At 40.8% G+C, this 27946-nt stretch overlaps 1 protein-coding gene across 6 annotated transcripts; it reads right to left on the reverse strand.

Moving 5' to 3' along the window:
- Window positions 1-1041: 1041 nt before the first annotated feature.
- mcm9 (minichromosome maintenance 9 homologous recombination repair factor) lies at window positions 1042-25126 on the reverse strand. Of its 6 annotated transcripts, none has more exons than XM_061704144.1 (15): window positions 24947-25126; window positions 22824-23005; window positions 21001-21166; window positions 12880-12986; window positions 11905-12111; window positions 11751-11832; window positions 8801-9001; window positions 8602-8727; window positions 8291-8371; window positions 8019-8193; window positions 7630-7832; window positions 6579-6782; window positions 6322-6404; window positions 5874-6019; window positions 1042-3363 (listed from the first exon to the last, which is right to left on the reverse strand). In XM_061704144.1, the coding sequence occupies exons 2-15, from the start codon at window positions 22986-22988 to the stop codon at window positions 1797-1799; spliced, it is 3513 nt and encodes a 1170-aa protein (XP_061560128.1). In that variant the 5' UTR covers window positions 22989-23005; window positions 24947-25126; the 3' UTR covers window positions 1042-1796. The 6 variants fall into 6 exon arrangements, 5 of the variants coding, with proteins under 5 accessions (XP_061560128.1, XP_061560127.1, XP_061560129.1 ...); XM_061704143.1 differs by having other exon boundaries at window positions 8291-8410; XM_061704146.1 differs by having other exon boundaries at window positions 2309-2401; window positions 8291-8410.
- Window positions 25127-27946: the final 2820 nt, after the last annotated feature.

Here is a 27946-nt window from a genome sequence, read left to right on the forward strand (position 1 = left end):
TTTGAACAAGTTGCAAATTGCTTGGCTCCATCCATGCAAATGTTGATGTATAATTCTCAGCTGTTTCCGACATCAATTTCTTATGTTGTTGATCAAAATCTTTTATAGTGTTCTCTGTTGAATAGTCTCACCCCCCATATTTAGTCAATAGTTCATTGCATAAGTCAATAGTTGAAAAAGTTGACATATGTCAAGCCTACTGTATTTTTATACCTTTTAATTAGCCTTTCCGTCAGACTTTTTTCCCCCCGAGGTGAATCTTGACTTTCTCTAACAAAAGGAAATGTGTGAAGCATTAGATCAACCATTAAACAACCAGTATAACCTACAATTTAAAATAATTGCCATCAAAACTGTAGCCAGTTTTCATCCGAACATCCCTCCAGAGTACTCTGTTACATTGACAACATGACTAAGCATGACTGTTTTATCTGTACACAATGACACACAGACTTGTCATTCTGATGGTACTGACATTTTCATTGAAGCAGATATTTAGTTTTGAGGGGTGAGCAAACGATTTTCAGCAAGAGTGATTTTTGCAGGTAAGCCATGGTGTTTTGCTATTTGTACGAATTGTTTAGCGAAATGCACTTATTGTTTTGCAAATTTCAAGACTGACTCCTGTTTCCTCCCACATCCAAAAAACATGTATGGTAGGTTGATTGATGAGTCCAAATTGCCCGTAGGTGTGAATGTGAGTGTGACTGGTTGTTTGTTTATATGTGCCCTGCGATTGGTTGGCCCGAAGATAGCTGGGATAGGCTCCAGCACGCCTGCGACCCTTGTGAGGATAAGCGGTACAGAAAATGGATGGATGGATGGATGGATGATTCAAAAGAATTTACCAAAGCGACTGAGAAAAAATAAACTATGTAATGTAAACCCATACTGCTGGCAATTAAATTAAGCAATCACTGTTAATATGCAGTAGTTTGTGACCTACAAACTATCCTGTGAAATGTTTCAAATAAAGTTTGATAGGAGTCACAGTAGTGGAAGAGAATTATCTTTATATAAAAAGATTAATTATTATACACAGTTCTAGAATAAATTTTCAGGCACAGTTTGACATAGATTTCACTGTGTGTGTCACATTAGAGGTTTCAATATACAGTACTGTACCCTTAATCCCACTCCATAATCTCCCTTGTGTTAAAGAAAGCCCTAATTACTGCCATTTTAAAGGAGTTGGTGACATCTTTTGATGTAATACAACAATCCAAATCCCATTAGACCACCACTGTCAACATAGCTCCACAGTGATGGCCCAGACATTCCTTTTAAATTCACCATGGCTTCGATATAAAGTGGAAATGCAAAAGTCAATTCTTTGTTTGAAAATTACAGGCCAAGCTTTACGTTGGGCATTTATAGGATAAATTCAAGATCTACCTCAAGATACTTAAAATAACTAATCATTTGACCCAGATTAACACAAACACAGATGTAGGGCACTGAGGGTATAAAATACTTTCTACCTACTTTGATTTATCAGAAGAACTAGCCTTTGTGCAGTTATTTGAAAAATATATAAATGCTAGAGTACAATATCAGTGAATTAGCATTAAAGTAAATAAATCCACTGGTAGAGGACAGACAGGTACAATAATTGAAACGAAGACAGGCAAGTCGAATAGTCCTGGCAACACAGGCTGTGTAAAACAGCAAGACTGGAACATTCAGGATTTACAGTGGATCAAGGTTTCCATCTAGTGACCAACTACTGCATAACTTACAAAATAATCTTTTGTCTCTTTTTTCTTTATTTCAGACAGGTGCTGTTCGCCATAATATCACACTCTGGCTTTCTTTGCTACCTCTTTGTCCCAGTCAGTGTCAAGAATGTCATCATTTAACTCACCAGAGCCAAACAGAGATGTGTTGACAAACACACCTTTTGAACCACAGGGAGCACTTCTTGGAGGGTTGATTTCAAAACACTTCCTCTTAATTTGGCCAGGATTCTGAAATATTGTGGTCTTATCTTCAACAATTGTTAAACCATGTAGTCCAGCATTCGTAGGTTCTGTTAGTTTTGTACTATAATTGGACATTGTTTTAGCAGTTGTTGCTGGGCCATGTTCCAAAATACGTGGATGCTCCGAGTTCAGCGAAGATGACACAGCCTTTACCTCGCTGCACACTACAGTTTGATGATTATTTTCTAGGTCTGTCTGTCGTCTGGTTGTGGGTTCAGTTGTGCCACCGAAAGAGAATCTTGAGAGATTACCAAAAATTGGGGGGTTGGCTGTTGATTTTGTGGGGCTTGAAGTAGGTTTTAAAGGTGTAAATAAATCTTTACTCCCAGCAATATCTTCGCACAGGCTCTCTCTGTCATCTCTCTGGTTTATTCTAGAACCAGTTCGTGCTTGTGTCAGCTTCTCCTTATCCAGCTTTTCTGATGGAAAACACAAAGTGGCTTTATTGCTGATACAGCTCACCTGTTTTTTCATGCCTCCATCTTCAAGACACGTGTACTTTTTGTGTGTTAGATTTTTTCCATCTTTATTTTCTGTAAGTGCACCATTGGCCGTATCACGAATGTCAACCTGTATAATGTCTGCTCTGTTTGTATGATTCCTGCCGTCTAGGTCACATTCGGGTGTGCTCACATGCGAATTGTTGCTGCCATTGTGGACTAATGGTCTCATCTTCCTTGGTTTAAATGTAAAGTCCGAAAACTTGAAAATATTTTCATCTGTTTCAACTGAAGCTGCCCTCTTGTCTTGTAGCACAGTGCTAATGGTTTTATTTGCTGTGTGACACCCTTGGTTACCCTGAATTTTGTTATGCATGTGTGTATTGTTAGTTGAATCGAACATGGTAACATCTTTAATTGCATTATTCCCAAAGAGCACACTTTCTCCAATTCCAATCCCTCCTTTGTCAGCTTGCAGCTCCTTGACTCTTCTCTCTCGTAGATTTTTTGAGACTTTCTGTATCACACTCCCTGATGGCTGAGCATGATGTTTGTCAGATCCCTTTCGATTCTCTTGAGCTTCAGGACAATTTTCTCTGATTATTCCACTTTCCTCAGCGGTAACAGTGACTGTCCCACCAGTATTTGAATTAAGATTTTGGTTTACTGGAGAGCTGATGTTAGTTGACGAATTGAAGTGTGGTTTCTGACTGCTGTCCAGTTGAGTTGATGAGGATACTGGAGAGGTGATTTCATCTGATGATCGAGAAGCCATGATGGAGTAAAACCAATTCAAACCACTCTCCTGGTCAGCACCACTCTTGCAGTTCTTTGGTATGTCAGATTGTGTTTTGCTGAAAGAGCCTGTTTCTCTAAAATGATCCTGGTGGTGATCAGTTGGAAGCTCAGAGCTGGAAGCCTCGATGCTGCTGCTCCCAATCCTTGAGAAGAAAAATGTTCTTTCATTTTTGTAATTTCATCATGTATGCTGTTTGGGATTAGGTTCTAGTGGTACTATTGTACTTTCTGGCAGTCAATTTGGGGTTTATATCAAGTGTTTATATGGGAACTGTGGCGAAAGTGGGTCTAAAGTTTTGGCTGCCAAAATAGGCATAGCTTATAGCCCAAAATAAACACAGTACTTCAAAAAAAGGGACTCCACAGACAAAGGAATGATGAGTGATAACAAGGCCCCTTTTTTATACAATCTGTAGCTTGAATGGCTCATTCTACACAGACCAGAATTAGAGGGAAATTACCAAAAAATAATATTTTCAAATCCCAACGATTACTGGACTGTTACTTCCTATGCCAAGAATAATAAAAAAAAAAAATTAAAATTATCTAGGTTAGCGCAAAAACAAACTGATGAGGATGAAGGATGAGGAATGATTCATTAAATGACCCATTACAAAGGTAAACGTAGATTTTTAATTTGTTAATATTGTGCCATTGGGCATTTTATATCTCTCTTAATTTATCAATGAATATAAAAATAGAATAATAAAACATGACAATTATCAGCGGTGGAACCAAGTCATTGTTTTGTAGGTAACAAGCAAGCCTCAAGCCTTTGCCCTCAAGTACTGAGTCAAGTCCCAAGTCGAGATAGGCAAGTCCCGAGTCAAGTCTCAAATCAAGACATGCAAGTCCCGAGTCAAGTCGCAAGTCCTACACTTTGAGTGTTGTGTCCTTTCGAGTCATTTTACCAACAAAGTAAAAATATTTTCACATGTAATTTTTATATTTAATTAATATGTATATATGATATTATTTAGTTATATATTTAATATATTATATATTCTTTATCAAAACAGATTTGATAAACAAGTGTATTGAACCTTTATAAGAAAACGAGGGGGCTGATCAAAATTTCTGCGCCTTCAAAGCCAATCGTCAAGGGGAGCGCTTAGTTTATTGCCCCTTCAAAAGCGATTGAGCAATTAGTAATCGAGTATTCTACTGACAATTCTATTAGAATAATAAAATATAAGGATACAATATATTTTTGCTTGATTAAAGAGTAATTATGAATACACAAGTGAAAATGAGACATTTCACTTAATAATGAACAAGCAATTGGTTTCCTGTTTTAGATATCATATTTTTCTTAAATTCACATTGTGCATATAGCAGGAAACCGCATTTTCTTGTCGACAATCATTTCTCGTGAGGCAATTTCAAACAAATATAAATAGATTTCAGTTTAAACTTGGCATTTATTGTATAAATACATAAGGCATTAATTTAAAAAAGAGGACCAAGTTTTTCATCTACTTATAAAGGTACAATTTTATCCAACTGCGGTATCACAGTCGGAACACTAGGGGCACTATGTAAAGATATTACATCAAAAAGAGGCGAAGAAAAGGACACGAAGATGAATGTAGTTTCATGTCTAATAGATTCTAGCTGTGTGCTGATCGATTGGTAAATAAAGTGAATAAAAAAAAATATATACAGTACAAGACTGATTCTTGAGAACACTACACTGACTAAACCAGACTGTAATGTAAAGGAAGTCGAGACAGTGCACGGCCGGCCCGCCAGGTAACTATTTGCGTGATCACTCACAAAGTCAGGTGCGAATGGTAACAAAATAATTAATGTCATTATTACGTTAAATGTCGTTGTCGTTAGTGTGTATGTTAACAGTGGTTCTTTGAATGTATGCCTTATTTAGCTGTCACACTTATTGTTGATTTATGTGGTACTGTTCTTTTTTTTATGAAACCATTACTTTAGGTAGTGTGTGAAAGAATGACCTTTTGGTCACTTCCTCTACAAGAGCGTGCCCAACAATTAACTGTTAAAAGAGATTAAGAACTAACTACATATTAGCAATATATGTGTGGGACACTTAGGCCTAATAAATAGTCAGGAGAACCTTCAGCATTATGTTGTCACTTATCATATTTTTCTGTAGTAGAAAAGCAAATTGCACATATAGCTATATGAAAAAGAGAAAGCTGCAAAGTATTGGTTTGTCAGTGCTTTGGTCAAAGTCGCAAGTCTTTTCAAGTCAGTGGGTTCAAGTCCAAGTCGAGTTGTCTTTTAAAATATTGTCCTTTAACATACTGTCCAGTCGCAAGTCTTTTAACATATTGTCAAGTTGAGTCTAAAGTCTGTGAGTTGAAGTAAGGTCATGTTCCTTGATGGTGTTAAATTCATGACTCGAGTCCAAGTCATGTGACTTGAGTGCACACCTCTGATAATTGATACAAATTTGGGCATGGTATTTTTGAAGGTGTGCAATTGGGTGCCAATTTCTGATTGTTTAGCATGTGTGGATCAGTTTCTAACTTCTCAAAACTAGAATGTCAACAGGAAGTAAGAGTAAACCTTGATTTGATGGCAACGCAAAACCCTTCCTGAATGGTCTGACATGAAGCGACAAAGCTAATTGAGACAGCCAAAGTCCACCTGTTTGTAAAATTAGCATTTGACCCACCTGAGCAATCTGTCCCTCTCCTTCTGAAGTAAGTGGGGCAGGCTCAGTCCTTCTAACAGTACCTGACACTGTGTCTGATACTGCTGACCAGGGTCATCAGGGAATGAAGTAAGCACTGCATTTACACTTCCAAGCAAACCACCACCCTAAGAGATTCAAAGACAAACACAGATTGTAGTGTCAGCACTTTAGATACTATCTTGCCACAACAAGACTAACAGGGTGAGTTAAAACTAACCAGTGTTATCTGTGCAAAGGTATTGTTTTAAAGTAATCCTGTATTGAATGGCATTGTGTCGGTGAACCTAAAGTGTCTCATGAATGTATGTCACTATACCACAAATGACAAAAAATAAATAAATACTGAAACCACTTGTTATTGTTGAAAGAACATTTTGCAGATGTTTTGTGAATAGAAAAAGAGAAAATATCAGACTTTCCTCATTACCTGCATGGAACACTCCATTACAGAGACGGCCATAACAGCATCCTCTATTGTCACAGTCTCTCTGTACATGAGTCTAGCGTGAGCTGAAATCAACAGTTCAATGTGAGTATTGTTGAAGACAGTTGCGAATGTGCCTCCTTACTTTACATTACAAATGGAACAGTATTTGTGTTTTACCCCCCCCCCCCCATTATGCTGCATGGCGTTTAAATAGAAAGAAAAAATGTTCCAAATTCTTTTCAAAATGACATGCTCACCTTCAGCCAGTCTGCTGAGACTCTCCAGCATGCGGATAGTTGTGCGTGCAGCACTGCGGCCTTCACTTTGTCTTTGCAGCTGGTAGTACCTTGATAAGATGGAGTTGGCCTCTGCCGACACCTGGGGCTGCAAACGCTTTATTAGACAGAAATACGCCTTCATTTTCTCCATGGACCATAGTGTGGAGCTCTCAGAGGCCAGTCCTAAGAACCAAGATTGGGGTTGCATTTGTAACAGTTTCATCATGCTTAAATTTGGAATTCAACATTTAATCATGGCATCAAGACAGGAAACAACCCTCCACATGAGCAGGGTCTCTTGTCTGGTGTTGTCTCATCTATTTCTTACTTAATTAAATTACTAGATACATCCATCCATCCATTTCCCATTGCGCTTATCTTCACGAGTGTTGCGGGCGTGGAGGCGCCTATCTTAGCTGATTCTGGGCGAGAGGCAGGGTGCACACTGAACTAGCCAGCCAATCGCAGGGCACACATAGACAAACAGCCATTCACACTCACATTCAAAGCTACGGACAATTTGAGTCTTCAATTAACCTACCATGCAGGTTTTTGGGATGTGGGAGGAAAGAGGAGTACCAGGAAAAAACCCACACAGGCACGGGGAGAACATGCAGATTCCACACAGGTGAGGCCGGATTTGAACCAGGGTCCTCGGAACTATGAGGCCACCGAGCGGCCATTACTAGATACAGTAATTGAGAATACAATTTACTTGCAATTATGGAAAAGTAGGTATTTTGTTAGATCTATAGCTAATGGATAGTGATGGTATTATCAAGTTGGACAAAACAACAAATAGCGATCATCATAACTATCTGCAGAATCTATTTATTTTTATTTCTCGATGTCATTCTGTATATCATTCACTAAGTGTATTTCAATTCCAACCTTGTATTTCAAAATATTAGTCATCGGCAGACAAACAAATACAAGACGAATACAGGATTGTCAATACAGTGAGTATTAGAATTACTGTCATTATTTTCATGTTTTTTTAAGAATTTGAATTTCATATTCTTCTTCCTACCTCTATCCTCCAGTATGAAAGAAGAGATGATGCGGTCCCAGTCTGCATTTCTGTTGTCCAGCAGAACCATGACCACGTCAAACCGACTTAGCAAAGGGCTAGCCAATGCTATATTAACAGACAGTGATTCGTTTGGGTCATACTGGCTTTTTGGGTTGGTAGCTGCCAGAATGGTAGTACGAGTGTTCAGCTTACAGACCATACTGTGGAGAGGAGAAACAATGTAGAGGAGCACAGTAATTTATTTGCACTATCACAGTCTTTTATAACAACACACGCTTTGAGTGATGTCTACACAGAAAGTAAAAACGGTTTATCTGTACTCACATTTTGGTCATACAACTCATTACTGGTGTTTCTGTAGAATAATCTTGAACTTAATACCCTACCCAGCTTTGGCCACACTAATGGATTGTTGCTCCATAGCTTCATGGATACTGATGCGGTCATGTTCCTTGATGCTGTTGAATTCATCAATGCAGCATAAACCACCATCTGAGAGTACTAGGGCTCCTGCCTCCAGATGCCAGTCACCTCCATCCTTCACTGCTGCAACAGTCAGTCCTACAGCAATTTACATGATATCGTAACTGATTGGACATGTCGGCATGTATTGTGACATCCTTGTGAGAAAGTCAAAAGCCTGATAAAGAGCACATACCTGCACTTGTTGAACCAATTCCAGCAGTGAGCACAGAGCGAGGCATCATCTTAGCTGCATATTTTAAGAACTGAGACTTGCCTGTACCGGGGTCACCAACGAGCAACATGTGACATTCACCTTAACAGAAAAATGTACTTCACAGTGAGACACCAAAGTGATAAGCATAAACATGATAATTTCACTCATGGGACATAAAGCCTGTCTTTCAAACTTGCAGCAGTTTAATGGCAATGGCAATTTTCAGCTGCCATTTGCTTTGTTTTAGCTTGACATATACCTTTGCTGGAAACATAAAACTGGATAAATACCCCTGGTCTTGGTTCCAGACGAATCTATTCTCTGCACTCCTCCAGCTAACACCATGGCAACGGCCAGTTTAATCACATACATGCCAAACACTTGAGGGCACAGACTCAACAAGATCTGGTTCCTGCCTACAGATTGTGGTGGAGACAGAATAAAAACATTCAAAAACAATTTAACACAGGAAGTGAGAAGAATTCTTACCAGCTATTGGATCACATTTGTAGTGCTCCCAGAATTCGTTAAATTCCCTTTGAACATCCTCTATCAGTAAAGAAGCAGCACCCTGCTGGTTGTTGACTTCTATGTTGTTGGCTTTGAGAACCAGCTCCACATCACAGCGAGAACCATCATAAAAAGGTTTCCAGCGCTGGCACATCACTCCATAAACCGTCATATCATCTCCTGGGAAGCCAATTAAATAAAAACACTGGATCAGGCAACTCTAAACTAAAATGGTAATATACAGTAGTCCCTTGTTTGTCACGGGGGGTACATTCCAGAAAACCCACACAATAGACAAAATCCCCAAAGTACTGTAGCAGCCAATTATTTACTGCCTATATGAATCTTAAAGTTTTATATACTGTGTGCAGTTCAACGTTAATAAGTGATACCTTACAGAGGTGCAGTTACTGTATGCATTTCTCCATTTGAGTTCACCATCCAGACTCAGCATTATGCCATTAAAAGGCAAATGTGCTCTGTTCCATTTACATGAAAGTCAACCCATGTGGATATACAAGGATGGGCAATTTGTTGAATAAACCATGAGGTAATGTGCCTCACGGTGACGGGGTCAGCGTTGTAGGAAGCGCAATGCATCATTGTGCTTTCTGCTACTTCCCAGAATTCCTTGTGGTCCTCTTTTTAACAACAGGTTGTTTAAAATCTAGCTAAACGTTGCTCTTTACTTGCATTTGCCATCTGCCAGTGGATTTGCTGATGGGCAGGACACAGCAGGTGAGGCTGGGAAGGCCACCTCATCCACACGCAGCATCAGCACTAGGGCGCCCCAAGGTTGTGTCCTCTCTCCGCTGCTCTTCTCTCTCTACACGAACGACTGCACCTCAGCACACCCGGTTGTCAAACTCCTGAAGTTTGCAGATGACACCACTGTCATCGGCCTCATCAAGGACGGTGACGAGTCTGCATATTGACAGGAAGTGGAGCGGCTGGAGCTGTGGTGCGGCCGACACAACCTGGAGCTGAATACGCTCAAGACTGTAGAGATGAACGTGGACTTCAGGAGGCATCCTTCGCCACAGCTGCCCCTCACGCTGTCCAGCTGCCTTGTGTCAACTGTCGAGACCTTCAAGTTCCTGAGAATTACAGTCTCTCAGGACCTGAAGTGGGCGACCAACATCAACTCCGTCCTCAAAAAGGCCCAGCAGAGGATGTGTACTTCCTGCGGCTTCTGAGAAAGCACGGCCTGCCACACGAGCTGCTGAGGAAGTTCTACACAGCGGTCATGGAATCTGGCCTGTGTTCTTCCATCACAGTCTGGTTTGGTGCTGCTACAAAAAAGGACAAACTCCGACTGCAACGGACAATCAAAACTGCTGAAAGGATTGTCGATAGCCCCCTACCCACCCTTGAGGACTTGCACGCTGCCAGAACTAAGACAAGAGCGTGCAAAATCAGGAAGGAGCCAGCTCTTCCGGCTCCTTCCTTCAGGTAGGCGCTACCGATCAATGCAAACTAGAACTAGCAGACATTCCAACAGGTTCTTCCCTCTTGCAATCAACCTCTTAAACACCTAACCTACAATTCCATTGCAACATGCTGGCAATTTTTTGTCTTGAGTTTGTTGTCACATTTCTGTCGGGCCAATTATACATTACTCGTGCAGTCACTGTAGTAGTCTCGCCACGCTGCACTATTTGCATATCTGTTGTTGACCAATACTGGCCACTCATGCCAGAGTAGCATCTGCTCCATTTGCACACTGACTCAAGAGTATCTGCAACATTTGCCCAATCAACATTGTCCCAGATTATTGCACTATTTGTCTCTTTAAACTGCATACACTCCTTGAAGTCTCAGCACCCTGTGCACAATGGTCATTGCACCGTACTATTGCAATATTAGTCTTTCGAACTGCTCCAAGTGCTAGAGGTCTCTGCATCTTTTTGCACGATGGTCCAAAAAAAAAAAAAAAAAAAAGTACCGGCATTACCAGATAACTATCCATCCATTTTCTGAGCTGCTTCTCCTCACTAAGGTCGCGGGCGTGCTGTAGCCTATCCCAGGTATCATCGGTCAGGAGGCGGGGTACACCCGAACTGGTTGCCAGCCAATCGCAGGGCACATACAAACAAACAACGCACTAACAGTCACACCTACAGGCAATTTAGAGTCTCCAATTACTGCATGTTTTGGGGATGTGGGAGGAAACCAGAGTGCCCGGAGAAAACCCACGCAGGCACGGGGAGAACATGCAAACTCCACACAAGCGGTTGAACCCCGGTCCTCAGAACTGTGAGGCTGACGCTCTAACCAGTCATTCACAGTGCCAACCCTTTATTGCTCAGTGACTGTTTTTTTGTCAATGTCTTTTTGTCTCAAAAGTGTTCACTGTCAATTGACTGTTGTCGTACTAGAGCCTCTCTAACTACCGGAGACAAATTCCGTGTGTTTTTTTGGACATACTTGGCAAATAAAGATGATTCTGATTTGTTCCATATTGTTGGCTCAATCAGTTCCATATTGTTATTAGTGTGTGCATTAGCTATATTAAGCGGGCTAGGTTGGTATTTGTGAATTTATTTAATAAAACTCTCACTGTAGCTTGTGTGCTAACCAGTGGCATTCCGGTCATGTTCATTATATTCTAAGCAAGTTGATAACTTACCAAATGTGTTAGTTGAAATTCCTCAGTAAGGTCTCTTTTTTCTTCAAAGTAAAATAGCCTTTTTGTCCTTATGTGAGTCATTGCTGCCACATAGTCAAATAGCCACCAGTACTTACTGAACCAAAGGAGGGTAACTGCATTATAGTGATCATCCCAAAAAATCTCAGAGGCTCTGAATCTGCAATAAGTGAATTACTGTATTTCTTGGCTACATCTTTTGACATTTGAGACTAATTACACAATTTGAGACGAATTACACAAGCTTTTAATTGCTTTGGCACTTAAATTTTGGCTTCCTACCTGACTTACACCTGTCCACAAGGTCATCCTCCAGAACCACAACCATAGAACGAGGAATACTTCCCACTGACAACCTCTGCACCTGTGATTTGGATGGTGAATGAAATTAGTAGTTGAGCAAATAGATGGTATGAAAATCCATCATTGACCATACTTGCTCTTGTATTTTGATCTCCTGGTAATCCCTGCAGGCAGCAGGCTCAGAGCCTCCAGACAGACAGCTGAACTTGCATGAGTTACAGCCATCAGGATTGGGACAGGCCACCGGTGGGACAAAGGAATAGAACTGCTCAAAGTCTGCTTGCAGCACGAATACATGACGACATTTGGTACACATGTAATCACGCTCATATTCCAGGACCTATGGAAGTGGGAGGAATAAGCACAGATTGATGTACCTGCAAGCAACAATAGACATAAAATAACCCCTATGGTTATACATGTAGGTTGAAATATGATCTTGGCCCTTGGATGGCCTATCTTACGGGTCCACTCCCCCCAATCCAAAACATCTATGTTGGGTTCAGTAAAGACGCGACAAACTTTCTGTGTCATCCTGGGTAACCCACTTCTCACCCAGTTGGCAACCTAATATTCTATGAGGCATTATCTTTTCGTAGCACTGCATATTCATAAAATTAACTTGAAGGAATTGGTTTCACATAATTAACACAAAAACCCACAAATCATACATTAGCAGTCTAAATCAGGCATGGGACAGTAGTAAAATTTAGTCTCTGCACTTGAAAAACGGAAAATTGGACTGATGGCAGAATGTAACATTTTGATGCAGTGTAAAAAAACAAGCATCAAAAAAGTGAAACAATGCAAAACGTACCACTTCCTTCTGCCGAATATTTTCTATATCACCGTAATAAACACTGGGAAACATCAAGATTGTTCTTATTTCTTGTTTTGTTCAAGCACAAAACATGAAAACGTGATTATAACGGCATATAACTTATTTACAGTTACAGAGCACCACATACAGGAGTGGCTTGGAATAACAGGTCATACTGTATGCTATCTGCCTTATGTCTGAAGACAATTTACTGTTCTGGTAAATTTTCATTAAACAGTTTAATTTCAGCTAAATATTGAACACTGCACAGAAAGTGTTATGCCATACCTTGGCAACACTGGTACGTATAACAGTCCCAGTGACAGACAAGAAATGCCCAACATCCCTGGACCGGGGAATTGTGTCCCTGGTGAGCTCTGGACAAACTGGTAGACCTGTACACACAAGAGAGATTATAATAACAGTTCTTGCTGTTTGTCTACTTTGTGATTAAAGGAGGGAATTAATTCATGGATTCCTACATAGGCCCATACACTTAGACTGGGTTCTAAATTATTTTGCATGTGGCATTTAAGATAAACATTTGAGTTTTAAAAAATTGCATTAGTTTCTCCGGTATTTTTAGACAGATTTAGATTTTAGATTGGCACAGGGGTTAACTGTACGCTCTGCAACTAAAGGGTCGCCGATTTGTATCCCCGCCCGAGTGGATGTCGTTGTTGTGTCCCTGAATAAAACACTTAACCCACATTGAATGTGGTTGGATGTTTGGTGGTGGTCGGAAGGTCCGTAGGCACAGAATGGCAGCCATGCTTCCGTCAGACTGCCCCAGGGTGTGGCTGAGGAGTGAATGAATGTGTGCAATTGTAAAGCGTCCGAGTCCTTTGAAAAGTGCTATATGAGATAAATGCATTATTATTATTACTGATAACATACACAGACAGGTTGGATAATTCGTTTCCCAGCTGAGCCTAGGAAAATTAATAGATGAAGTTAGTTGTATGTACATTAGTACATTGACATAAGTCCTTTTTTATAAGTTTTATAGCTTTATAAAAATGAAAACACTGGACCTTTCAGGAAAACAAGCAAGATCATTGTACTGTTAAAAAAATCTGTGCGACTAAAAGAGAAAAGAGGTTATTTCCGTTAAGGGTGAACCCCCATTCATTGCGGTGGATACAAACATTCCAGAGCCGCCTACAATAGGTAGAAATCTGTCGGAGACATTTTTTTATATATAGTTTTACCCCTCCCACACGCTTTTAATAAACACATTTAAACATACATTATTAAAAGACACTTTCTAAACACACCATGGTACAACAAAGAAGACGCGTGTCTTCCATAGTAAAATTATCATAGAAAACAACACACCATCCCATGTGCAAAAACAATATATAAGGGAGGAAAATTCATGGTGTGGCTGCCAGCATCTGGCATAAATGGAAGATCTAGGGCATGGACAAAAGTGTACAGTACCTCAAACTATGGGAGGCAATTCTTGCAGCAAATATTTTAAAACGATAACCGATCACCGATCCGATCACAAGATGTAGCAATGTGTCTATTTACATGACTTGTTCATTTATTGGAAATACTTGTGTACTGGGTGGCACGGTGGCCGACTGGTTAGAGCGTCAGCCTAACAGTTCTGAGGATGTAGCGCCAAACTGTATTTACTGACATTGGTTTTCTGAAGTGTTCCTGAGCCCATGTGGTGATATCCTTTACACATTGATGTCGTTTTTTGATGCAGTGCCGCCTGAGGGATCGAAGGTCACAGGCATTCAGTGTTGGTTTTCATCCTTGCCGCTTACATGCAGTGATTTCTCCAGATTCTCTGAATCTTTTGATGATATTATGGACCAGAGATGATGAAACCCCTAAATTCTTTGCAATTGTACATTGAGAAACATTGTCCTTAAACTGTTCGAATACTTTCTCACGCACGTTCACAAAGAGGTGAACCTCGCCCCATCTTTGCTTGTGAATGACTGAGCAATTCAGGGAAGCTCCTTTTATACCCAATCATGGCACACACCTGTTCCCAATTAACCTGTTCACCTGTGGGATGTGCTCATCAAACAGGTGTTTGATGAGCATTCCTCAACTTTCTGTGTTTTTGCCACCCGTCCCAGCTTTTTTGGAACGTGTTGCAGCCATAAAATTCTAAGTTAATGATTATTTGCTAAAAACAAAGTTTATCAGTTTGAACATTAAATCTCTTGTTTTTGTCATGTATTTAATTAAATATAGGTTGAACATGATTTGCAAATCATTGTATTCTGTTTTTATTTATGTTTAACACAATGTCCCAACTTCATTGGAATTGGGGTTGTGCTTTAACAAATACTGTTAATGACATGCTTACTCTAACTTTCTCACTGTCCCGGCCGGATGGATGGGTGTTGTCCAGAGTTGGCGTCCGTTTGGCTTTTCCTTTTTTTTTTCCACGCTGTGTTCCTTGAACGTGGCATGCTCCTCCTTGTGTACATTCTTTAGGTGCCCAATCAAATTTGTTGTGTTGAAGCATTTAGATGACGTTCTGTGCACAATGACGTACTTCAGTTGAGCACAGACTGCAAAATAACTTGCGTGTTGTTTGTCTGAGACACTGCAAAATAGTCCCACAGTGACGACGTGTTTTTTCACTGACAAGAAAAGAATTATGAAAGCCGATGGGCTGATCAGCATAAAATGCTAATTAACTGCCGATACTGATCAAAATATTTTTTTAATAATTAGTTGACCCTCCTTGGGCAGCAATAATTTTGTCCAAACATTTCCTCTTGTTGCACATCTGACGAGCGCAACAATCAGGATGAATTTTGAACCAAATCCTCTTTACAAAACTGTTGCAGTTCAGCAAGATTCCCGGGATGTCTGGTGTGAATAGCTCTCTTGAGGTTATGTCAGAAAGTTTCTTGCGCCAAAAGAAAATTCTTTTTTTTTTTTTTTTTTTTTACCCCTGCAAATCACAAGAAGAAGAAAAAAAGTGTTCCCTGGTAATCGTTTTTTTTTTTTTTTTTTTTTTTTTTTTTTTTTAACTTATAGGTAATGCACCCAGTAGAATTTTGACTCCTGTTGCATTTAGCACTGCAAACAAAAAAGGTAATTGAAAGATTTTTTTTTCTCTCCACGTCCCATTACAGCAATTTCAACAATGTATTTTCCAGTAATAGTTATATTTCTAAACTGCACATGTCGTACTTCAAACAGAACTGAGGAGTGATTCCAAGGGGAATACCAGACAAGCTCACTGCCACCCCAGGGCCCAGAAGCTCAGCTGTGGAGCTGAAGTCAGACAGGCCAGCTGACTTCCTGGAGCTGTTTTTGACAGATTTCCTGCTCCAGAATATTGTGGAACAGACAAATCTTTATGCTTAGCAGTATTTTCAAGCAAACGCTGATTGCCAGCCAAACAGCAGAGCTTTGGAAGCAGGTGTCAGTTGCAGAGCTGAAAACATTTCTGGGCTTGACCTTTCTCACTGGCTACATACATAAGTCCACCATTGAGATGTAGTGGAGTGTGGATGAGTTGGAACATTCACTTTTTTTAGCAAAACAATGGCAAGAAACAGATTTCAACTCATCTGGAGCTTCCTGCATTTCAATGACAATAGTTTACAAGACCCATCTGATAAACTGTATAAAGTTTGCCCAGTGTTGGACTACATTGTGGACAAACGTAAAGAACTGTACCAACCTGGGAAAAATATTTTTGTTGATGAGGGAAGGATGAAGTGGTGCGGACGGCTGTCTTTTCGTGTGTACAACTCCCAAAACCCCGTAAATTACGGGATAAAAACTTATATTTTGTGTCTCTGAGACAGGGTACCGTTTCAACATGTTACCATACATCGGTGTAGCGAGTTCTCTGCCAGAGATTTTTTTCACACTTCTTGATCGTCTCTCTGGTGATGGATACACGCTGTACACAGACAATTTCTACAACTCCATTTCTTTGTGTGAACTTTTATTAGGAGCTCAAACAAATGTGTGTGGAACACTGAGAGAAAATAAGAGGGGAACCTCAGGTCATTACAGAACTAAAGAACTGGGTGTGGGAGAAAAGCTTGTGTTCCACAGCGAAAACGTGATGGTGGTAGCTTGGCAAGACAAGCGGTTGGTGAAGATGATAACAACCTGCCATCAGGATAACATGGAGACGGTTGAAGTGTGGCACAGGGGATCCAAGCAAAAACTTGCCCAACTCAAACCGGAGTGTGTTGTTGTGTACAACAAGTACATGAATGGGGTGGATAAATTGGACAAAATATTGCTTATTACCCATCAGTCAGATGGTCATTCAACTGGCCCAAAAAATGTGTTGCTTATTTATTTCAGATTTGTTTGTTCAATGCTTATATTATTTTCAAAGAAAAAACTCCATCGGTGTGCAAAACCTTGCTGGACTTCATACGCAAGATCGTAAAAAGATGGACCATTGAGCAGAGAATAGAGGAGAACAATGAAGACGCAGAAGATTCAGGTGTGGGGGTTGGGGGGACCGAGGGCTCCATACAATACTGACCCAAAAAGCAGACTAGATGGCCAACTGCGCAGTCACAGACTGGAGCGCATAATGCCCACAAGGGAAAGAAAAGACCGGCAAGGAGATGTAGGTTGTGTGCACGGAGAGGCCAGCAAAGCGAGACCAAGATGTGGTGCAAGTCTTGTCACGTCCCCTTGCACACAGGGGATTGATTTTTTGTGTACCACACAAAGTTGCACAACATGTAGTTGGCCAAACATGCACGCACATACACAGTACACACAGACATACGTAAGACACACACACATACAAACCACAGACAAAAAAAATTCTGGGGAAAGTTCATGTATTTCAAGTTCAAGTTCATGCTTTTTTTTTGTATAAATTGTACAAACATTTCTGTTAAAAGTAGATTTTCAATAAAGCAACAAATAAAAAATTGGTGTCAAAGTCATTGTTCTGCTTGATGTGTCTGCTTTCACAAAAATACTTCTGTTTTTTTATCTTCAGAAACGGATTTGGCTGAAACTAGCCTATATTTGACTGCTAATTACTAAAGAACTGTATAAGCTCGAAACAAACTTTTTTTTCAAACTGAAGAACAGAGTCGGATCTTTCTTTTGGTAGTTTTGCTGTTAACATAGTCATAGTACAAAATATTCTGTGGGGCTTGGAAAATGAGTGAAATTGCTCGAAAATGCCTGGCAGTCTAGGGGTTCCCTGCTCAGGAAACGGCTGGCAGTGAATGAGTTAAGGGTTCACATTTTTCCCGTAACAAAGATGTTTTGGGGTTGAAAAAACGATAACCGATCACAAGATGGAGGAATGTGTCTATTTAAATGACCTGTTCATTGCCACCTCTCACCACAAGGTGGCAACAACACATCGGACCATTCCCCGCCGCAGGGCATCTGCCATCGCTCCGAGCTACCCTTTTAGGTGCCTGGGCAAACTCCGCTGGGAAGGAAGCGGGCAGCACGCGTCCGCTCCGAACGTCTTGCGAACAGCGGCATACGGGCTCCCGCCGCCCTGCCTGGGAACTTTTTTTTTTCCCTGCTCTTCTTTTTTTGTTCTTCCTCTTTTTCCGCCAAATCCACTTGTTCCCCATGCGGACCGGTCCGGCCAAACATTCGGGAGATCGACCAGCCTGCCTAAATTCTGTTCGACGCAACCTAAGTGGTCTACTAAAAGTACAGATTAGTGCATATTTGTGTTTAAACAGGAACAGGACTCCACGCTCGTTCCACCCTCACATCACAAGCTCAGCCTTTTCCTATCAATGTTTGTCTGACCTTTGTTTTGGGGGTTTTTTCTGCCTTGTTTGCCTGCAGATTCCCCCTGGTAGATCTCATTAAATTTTCTATAAAAATTCACTACCTGTATCATTTGCGTGTGTTTGGGTTTAGCAAAAGACCTCAGGTTATAGGGAACTTGTATTTAATTCCTGTAGCAAACCTTCAGATTACAAGACTGATAAAAGGTTTGTTGTCGCTTTTTCCTAAATTTTATTCATATAAAAAGTGCAGGGTGCCCTTTTCGAGACAAAATAGCTTGATTTATAACGCTGAAACTACGCTAAACTGGAAGTAACGCAGGTGTCGCTTCCGGCTTATTCTTTTCTCCTAAATTATGATTTTATCTCAACCAATATACGCTACAATTGTAACTTAGAACATAGTAGTATTTCCAGTAACAAAAACTAATTGTTAAACACGTTTCCAAAGGTTATTAGTCAATCATTTATTCAGTTGTGAAAAATAAGAGGAGAAACAACAAAATCCAGTCTACCAATAATTATGACAGACGATCTCTGACTGTAGCCATCTGAGAGCTCATACATACTGAGAAAATAAGACAAAAAAGCATCACCTCCTTGAGTCCTAACCTTAGGGTTAGTGGAGGGGTTTGTGTGTTCCAATGATCATAGGAGCTAAATTAGCGTCATCCAGGGCAAACAGTGATGCACCGGGTAAAGCATGGCTCCCTATTATGACAAAAACAATTGGACCAAGTTTTCCCTTGCCTGGACTTGGGTCACTGGGGCTCCCCTTTGGAGCCAGGCCAGGAAGTAGGGCTCAATGGAGAGCACCAGGCCTGCACCCATGGGTACAGCCCATAGATGGGGGTCTCCCTTTGAATGGGCGCAACACTTGTGGGAGGGGCCAAGAGGTTCAGGTGCAATGTGAGATGGGTTGTCTGATCCCTGGCAACCAAAGACGGCTCTGGGACCTCTCTGGCAGGGAGGGAGCCTGAGCTGGTGTGGAAGGCGGAACAGTTCCGACTACATATAGTCGGACTCGCCTTAACACACAGCTTGGGCTTCCGTATTTCTGGTTGACCGGCGCGATGATCGTAATGTGTTTGGTGCCATGACGGTAATCCCCGAACCCGCTGGTGGACACCAGCGTTAAGGGATGCCGTTAAACTAAAGAAGGAGCAGGAGGCCTGCCTGACCTTTTTTGCCTGTGAGTCTATGGAGACAGCTGATGGATACTGGCAGGCCAAGTGGAATGTGGCTTCTGCAGTTGCTATGGCAAAAACACAGACAGCTGAGGGCATGGAGAACAACTTCCAAAGGGCTTTGAGGAAATTCTGGTCCACCATCTGGCAGCTTAAGAGGAGGAAGCAGAGTACCATCAACACTGTGTATAGTAGGGATGGGGCGCTGCTGACCTCAACCCAGAAGGGTTCTGGATCAGCGGGGAGAATACTTTGAAGACCTCCTTAATTCCAACAGCACACGTAACCTAGAGTCTCTGCTATCACTGTGGTTGATGTTGCATAGGTGGGGTAAAAAGGTCCTTGGTGGTAGGACTCTGAGGGTAAATGAGACACTCTGATTTCCTCAAGGTTCTCATGTTGTGGTGCAGTCTTGGTTGACACCTGTGTGCAACACTGTGTGGGCATTCATTACAAGTGCCTCTACATCGGTAGACTGATGACGTGAGTCTGTTGGCTTCTTCTAGCTATGATTTTCAACTCTCACTGGAGAGGTTTACAACCAAGTTTGAAATGATTGGGATGAGACTCTGTACCTCCAAATCTGAGACCATGGTCTTCCATCGAAAAAGACTGGAGTGCCTCGGGTTTAGGGATAATTTCCTTCCCAAAGTGGAGGTGTTGAAGTAGCGTATCTTGGGGTCTTGTTCATGAATGGGGTAAGAGTGGAATAAGAGATCGACAGGCGAATGGGTATAACATCTGCAGTGACGCATACGTCTCGTCTGTCATGTTGAAGATTTATCGGTCAATCTACATTCCCACCCTTACCTATGGACACCAGATGTTATTGAATGAAAAATTATGGATACAAATCCACGAAATGAGTGTCCTCCGCAGGGTGTTTGGGATGGGCTAAGAGTAGTGATGTAGTTAACAACCACTTCTCTAATGAGTGGTTGTTAACCCGGCTGGAGGTACTGAACCCCACAATTTTCATATCCGCGTTTATGGAAATGCTCCCCGGGCTTCAGCTGCCCCCTGCTCCAGTGTGTTCCACTAACATGTATGTGTTCACTGTGATGGGTAAAATGCAGAGAACAAATTTCGTGTCTATGCATGCATGTTCATGACAATAAAAGGTGATTCTTCTTCTTCTTGAACCCCTGGGGTTCAATCAAACTAAGGTTAAGAACCACTGTTCTACATCAAGCAGACCCAGATGAGGTGTCTTAGGCATCTAGTTAAGTTGCCTCCTGGACATCAGTTAGGTGAGGTATTCCAGGCAGGCCCCACCAGGAGGAGGCCCCGGAGAAGACCCAGTACACACTGGACAGATTGTGTCTCTTGGCTGGTCTGGCAGCACTTTGCGATCCCCCTCAAACAGCTGGACAAAGTGGCTGCAGAGAGGGAAGTCTGGGCTTTCCTGCTAAGCTGCTGCCCCCATGACCCGATGCTGGATAAACGGAAGATGGATGACCGGTACCATCATGCTGATTTAGACATCTCACCTGTGATACGTGCATGGAGGGTGTTTTTCATTCTTGGCTCTTTTGGGCATAGTCCATCCAAATGCTCAACAGAGGCCTTCTTTGACAACTCAATGGCTGTTTTTTGCAAAACATTGTCAAATATTGTCAGGACATCATTGGGATAAACATTGAAATAGTCACCAATCTGTGGGAAAACAAACACAGAAATACCTAAAGAAATAGACTTACACTAAAATATATACAATTATGCAATTGGTGTAAAGGTAATACCAATTCAGGACCCTCGTTGTGAAGTAATTTGCACGTCAGTTTTTCGCAAGGTTTCTGTATTGTAGAAAGATGCTTTCTTTTGCATCCTTAACTGTGTGTGTATTCCTGTATAATAATTTTGTGATTACTCATGAGCGCAATAAATAATAGTTTGTAATAGCTTGTTTCTCACACTGGTTGTGAATTGTTGAGCACTTTAAGACTGTCCAATCATACGGAATAAGTTAGCATAACAAAGTACCTGTACATCAAATTATACTTATATGAGACGCAGATATACTCACCTCCAAAATTATTGGTACAGTGGAACCAATTATTTTGTGAGTAAAACTATTGGAACGTGATTGTAGTTTGTGTTTTATTATCAAGAGCTATCCTATTACAATTCAGAAAATAAATAGCACTGAATGTCTATGCGGTTTCATATTTTGCCTGAGCAGATTACATGTATAGTAATTGGAGGCGTAACCAACATGAAAACCAAAGAAGGATATAAGGGTGAAAAACATGCAATTGTGAAGGTGGGAGAAGAAGGAAACTCAGAAATGTTGCAGAAATAATGGCGTCGCCAGTCCAACCATATGGAATGTCTTGAAGACAGAAACCACTGGTGCACAGAGTGGCTGCTTCACACCAAGCAATGTGGCTAAAACCGACTGAACTGTCGCGCAGTGTGCATGGTTTGGCAAATGTTTTCATGAGTGGCCGATCAGCCTGCCAATGGTAAAAATACATTTCCAAAAATAAGTGATTACAAAAAAAAAAAAAAACATTTCCGTATTTTAAGCAGGCAAGAGACAGGTGCCCCCCAGCCATATACAGTAAATACAGTATATAAAGTATCAAATACTGTGTTTTACAACAATACTTTTTTTTTTAACCTATTCTGTTCACCTGCATGGCCATACAGAATGGTGGATCTGTGTCGTTTGTGCTGGAACAGTTTTGCTGTGCAACAGGGAAGCTTGAAATTCTTCTGTATATATATATATTATTTTAAATTATTCTGATGTTTATTGAAAATGCAGCAAGACAGAAAAGGGTTTTAGGTCATAGGGGTGCGAATCACGGCAGAACAATAGTTACACAGTCTAGATATTTGACTACAAGTAACGTTACAAAGTCAAACAGTGTTCTGGATGGGGGGGGGCACCCAGTGAGGACATGCAACAACTAACCAATAGGTCAAGATGAGATAGGACAGAAAAGGGCAGGGCAGAACAAGATGTGGGAAATGAGCAAGGCAGTGCTACTGATGAGTGGTGCGGTGGGATGCATTTATAGTGTCAAAACATAATACATAACCACCAAATTAAGAAAGAAAAAAAACTGACAGCAAAAAACTAATGTAGGGAAAAATATTTCTGTGAAATATTGTTGAATCTGAATACACATATCAGAATCATCTTTATTTGCCAAGTATGTCCAAAAAACACACAAGGAATTTGTCTCCGGTAGTTGGAGCCGCTCTAGTACGACAACAGTATGATTTTAGCCGTGCTGCCCGGATCTGAATGTGCAATATGTACTAAATTTTGTGTTATATTCAATATTTTAGACCATGTATATACCTCCATATTAGCTTCGAACAATGTCATAGCATTGATAACAACAGGCTGATGACTGTCGTCACTGGAGGCTGCACTGAGCTTGATAACGTCCTCTTGATGATACTCTGTGATATAGGATTCGAACATCTGGCTAATCAGAGCCTCCTGTTCTCCATTAATTGCCATGTTGAATAACGATCCACCTGGAAAAACAGATTGGGCAAATATTATGATCACGGGTTTGTACCAAACGCTAATTGTTAGCAGTGAAGTGTCAAACTACAAGTTTAAAACTACAGTATTTCTGAAACGCACCCCCCTGCTTCTTCAAAATGAATGTGTGATATCATATGCAGCTAGGCATTTCTACCCCATTTTTTAATGCCAGCAGCCGTAAAACTTCCATTCATCCATCCATTTGCTTTACCCCTTATCCTCACTAGGGTCCTGGGCTGCTGGAGCCTATCCCAGCTATCTTCGGCGAGAGGCGGGGTACACCCTGAACTGGTCGCCAGCCAATCGCAGGGCACATATAACAAACAAACATTTGCACTCACATTCACACCTACAGGCAATTTAGATTCTTCAATTAATCTACCACGCATGTTTTTGGGATGTGGGAGGAAACCGGAGTGCCGGGAGAAAACCCACCCAAACACGGGCAGAACATGCAAACTCCACACAGGCGGGGCCGGGATTTGAACCCCGGTCCCCAGAACTGTGAGGCAGTCTTTCACCGTGCCGGTCCCTAAAACTTGCAGGATATATTTTTTTCAGCTGTCATTTTTAAACACCTTAGAAAAGTGTAATACCACACAGTACTTGGTTGAAATGTAGTACAGTACCATCATTTATCGCAGGGGTTACATTCCAGAGCTACCCCCCCCACCTACCCCCAGTAAATGAAATCTGCAATATAGCGGCAAATTACTAATTATATTACTAAATAAATTTGTTTCATATTTTCAGGCCAAATGAGAAACGTGCTTCACTCTATTCTAATTGAAACCAATCTTTAATTTCCTGTCATTCCTAACGCCTTAAATTGCTTTTTATTGTCTTTATTCAGTAGAGAATTGATAGAGCTTCATCAAGATATCTCAACTAATAAGAAAGATATAGACATTTTTCTACCAAAGAGTCAACGTTTCAGTCACAAGTTTCCTCATGATTGACAATTTCTGTGCAAGAAAATTTTGTCAGATTTTTTTTTTTTTTACATAAAAAGTGGGGTAAAATCCTTAAGCCTTATCTGATTTATACAAACTATGGCTCATTTTATTCGTGTAACACCCCTCTATCCAATGACATCTAGAACCCCAATTCCAATGACTTTGGGACTTTGTGTTAAACAAATAAAAACAGAATACAATGATTTGCAAATCATGTTCAACCAATATTTAATTGAATACACTACAAAGACAAGATATTTAATGTTCAAGCTGATACTTTGTTTTTAGCAAATAATCATTAACTTGTAATTTTATGGCTGGAACACGTTCCAAATAAACTGGGACAGGGTCATGTTTACCACTGTGTTACATCCCCTTTTCTTTTAACAACATTCAATAAATGTTTGGGAAGTGCGGACACTAATTGTTGAATCTTTGTAGGTGGAATTCTTTCCAATTCTTGCTGAAATAAGCAGGCCCCATACCATCACAGATGCTGGCTTTTGAACGTTGCATCCATAAATCTGGATGGTTCTTTTCCTCTTTTGCCCTGTTCCCAATTAGCCTGTTCACCTGTGGGATGTTCCAAACAGGTCTTTTTTGCCACCTCTCCCAGCTCTTTTTGAACGTGTTGCAGCCATAAAATTCTAAGTTAATGATTATTTGCTAAAAACAAAGTTTATCAGTTTGAACATTAAATATCTAGTCTTTGTAGTGTATTCAATGATATATAAATGGAACATGATTTGCAAATCATTGTATTCTGTTTTTATGTTAAACACAACATCTCAACTTCATTGGAATTGCGGTTGTAGTTTGATGAAGGAATTTTTAAAAATGTAGAAACATACCTACTCTGATCCTAGAATCGCTCCTGAATTATGCAGCATTATAACGATTTTAAGCCAATGAATTTAATTCAAAAGTACTGTAAATAGTTCACCTTTGTAAGAAACCAAAACAAAATCTGACCTTTGTGTCGCACAGTCGAACTGCATCTCTTTGGATAGTAATCCAGATTAGATCCAACTAAATACTAACCGCGCACCTGGTCATACTAAGGTCTGCAATTTCAGCTAAAATTAGAAACATGCCCAGCATTGAACCCAACGAACACTTTTCGAAGGAAACATCATCAAACTCCCCGCTTCTTCTTCTTCTTCTTCTTCTTTTTTCTTCTTATTCCTTGTTGGCGGGTGGCATCAAACGTTCAATATGCATTACCGCCATCTACTGTTCTGGAGTGTGGGTCAGAGTACGTCTCTACAATATTGGAGTATTGGACTGGGGAGCAAAATAAATAAATAAAAAACAAATACACTTTACAACACATGTCAGATTACGATCCGCGGTCTAGAACAGGTCCGTCGGGGGATCCAACACGGCCCGTGGGGATGGAGAACACATTCACTGCTATATTTCAATAAAAGTAACTTTTGTTGCGAATTTTGTCTACTGGAGGGTGCACTGACAACACTTAGATGACATTGATGCACTTGTGAAGGCAAAGCAATGCCAAGTTTCAGGAGCACACTAATATCAAATGTTGTGCCATGTTCACTCTGTGAAAATAAATATTCAAAATTTCAGTCAAAAGCTTCACTTCAAAAGAGTGGTTTGTTGGAACCTTTTTTTTCCATGCACTGCCACAATTTACATTTTTATGTATACATTTACAAAGGATGCTTAACTGAATGGTGCACGCTCACTGATTCATAATACTGTTGAATAAATCATATGATTTGCAACAAAATTTGGAACGAGATAAAAATGAATAAATGTGAATATTTTCCAAAAGTAGTTATAATTATTTGCATCAAAACAATGGGGTAAATTTTGAATAGTTGTTATTTATGGATTTTTTAACCCACAAATATTCTCCGGCCCTCTTGATATATAATTGTGGTAAATGTGGCCCGCGAACTAGAATGAGTTTGACACCCATGAAGAAACACCCCTGAAGACGGAAAAAATGTGGCCCGCGAACTAGAATGAGTTTGACACCCCTGAAGACACCCCTGAAGACAGAAAAAAAAACAAAAAAACATGGAACATTGCGGAGAATTCGAGACCAGCCGATAAAAACCACACCAGTAATATTGAAAGCGGACATCTGGGCTCATTTTGTATTTTACGAATAGATTGGAAAGCAAGAACTTGACAAGTCACACGGTGTGTGTAAGATATGTCACTCAAAAAGAAAATCTGAAATATCACACAGCCATAAGTATTCAGACCCTTTGCTGTGACACTCATATATTTAACTCAGGTGCTGGCCATTTCTTCTGATCATCCTTGAGATGGTTCTACACTTTCATTGGAGTCCAGCTGTGTTTGATTATACTGACTGGACTTGATTAAGAAAGCCACACACCTGTCTATATAGGACCTTACAGCTCACGGTGCATGTCAAAGCATATGAGAATCATGAGGTCAAAGGAACTGTCTGAAGAGCTCAGAGACAGAATTTTGGCAAGGCACAGATCTCGCCAAGGTTATAAACAAATTCTGCTGCACTTAAGGTTCCTAAGAGCACAGTGGCCTCCATATTTCTTAAATGGAACAAGTTTGGAATGACCAGAACATGTCCTAGAACTGGCCGTCCAGCCAAACTGAGCAATCAGGGGAGAAGAGCTTTGGTGAGAGAGGTAAAGAAGAACCCAAAGATCACTGTGGTTGAGCTCCAGAGATGCAGTCGGGAAATGGGAGAAAGTTCTGAAAGTCAACCAGTGGCCCGACGGAAGCCTCTCTTCACTCCAAAACACATGAAAGCCCACATGGAGTTTGCTAAAAAAACTCCTAAAGGACTCAAAGATGATGAGAAATAACATTCTATTGTCTGATGAGACCAAGATATAACTTTTTGGCCTTAATTCTAAGCGGTATGTGTGGAGAAATCCAGGCACTGCTCATCACCTGTCCAATACAGTCCCAACAGTGAAAGCATGGTGGTGGTAGCACCAGGCGGTTGGGGTGTTTTTCAGCTGCAGGGACAGGACGACTGGTTGCAATCGAAGGAATGATGAATGCGGCCAAGTACAGAGATATCCTGGACGAAAACCTTCTCCAGTGTGCTCAGGACCTCAGACTGGGCCGAAGATTCACCTTCCAACAAGACAATGACCCTAAGCACACTGCTAAAATAACAAAGGAGTTGCATCAGAACAACTCTGTGACTGTTCTCGAATGGCCCAGCCAGAGCCCTGACTTAAACCCAATTGAGCATCTTTGGAGAGACCTGAAAATGGCTGTCCACCAACGGTCACCATTCAACCTGACAGAACTGGAGAGGTTCTGCAAGGAGGAATGGCAGAGGATCCCCAAATCCAGGTGTGAAAAACTTGTTGCATCATTCCCAAAAAGATTTATGGCTGTATTAGCTCAAAAGGGTGCTTCTACTAAATACTGAGCGAAGGGTCTGAATACTTATGTGATATTTCAGTTTTTATTTTTTAATAAATTTGCAAAAATATCAACAATTGCGCCCCCCGTGTCACAGTATGGTGTGCTGTGTGTACATTAATGAGGGGGGGAAATGAAATAAATAAATATTAATAAATACTAAATGATTTTAGCAAAGGGCGGCAACATAAGAAAGAGTGAAAAATTTAAGGGGGTCTGGATACTTCCGTACCCACTGTATTTGCCACCCACCCATAACTATCTATTTGGGCTTTGCCATTCTCCCAACATGGCTGAAGAACCTTCACAGTTGGAAGCTGTTTATGTTTGTGATGCTGCAATTTTGCCCAGTAGTTCAACATAAGCTCTATAAATCTAAATTATAGCAGGTGTCACTCATTTAAAAACAAAAAATAATAAAATAAAATAAACAGCAAGTCTAGAACGGTACAGTCGCCATCTCGTGGTTTGTATGCATGGGTGGAGTCCCACGTGAGCGTCCTTACGTAAAACTCCTTTTGACCAATCAGCCCCTAAGCTGGAAACGGAAGTTGTATGAGCGTTGTTCAC

Source organism: Phycodurus eques, chromosome 18, assembly GCF_024500275.1.
Source record: "Phycodurus eques isolate BA_2022a chromosome 18, UOR_Pequ_1.1, whole genome shotgun sequence".
In the NCBI taxonomy this organism is placed as follows: Eukaryota; Metazoa; Chordata; class Actinopteri; order Syngnathiformes; family Syngnathidae; genus Phycodurus; species Phycodurus eques.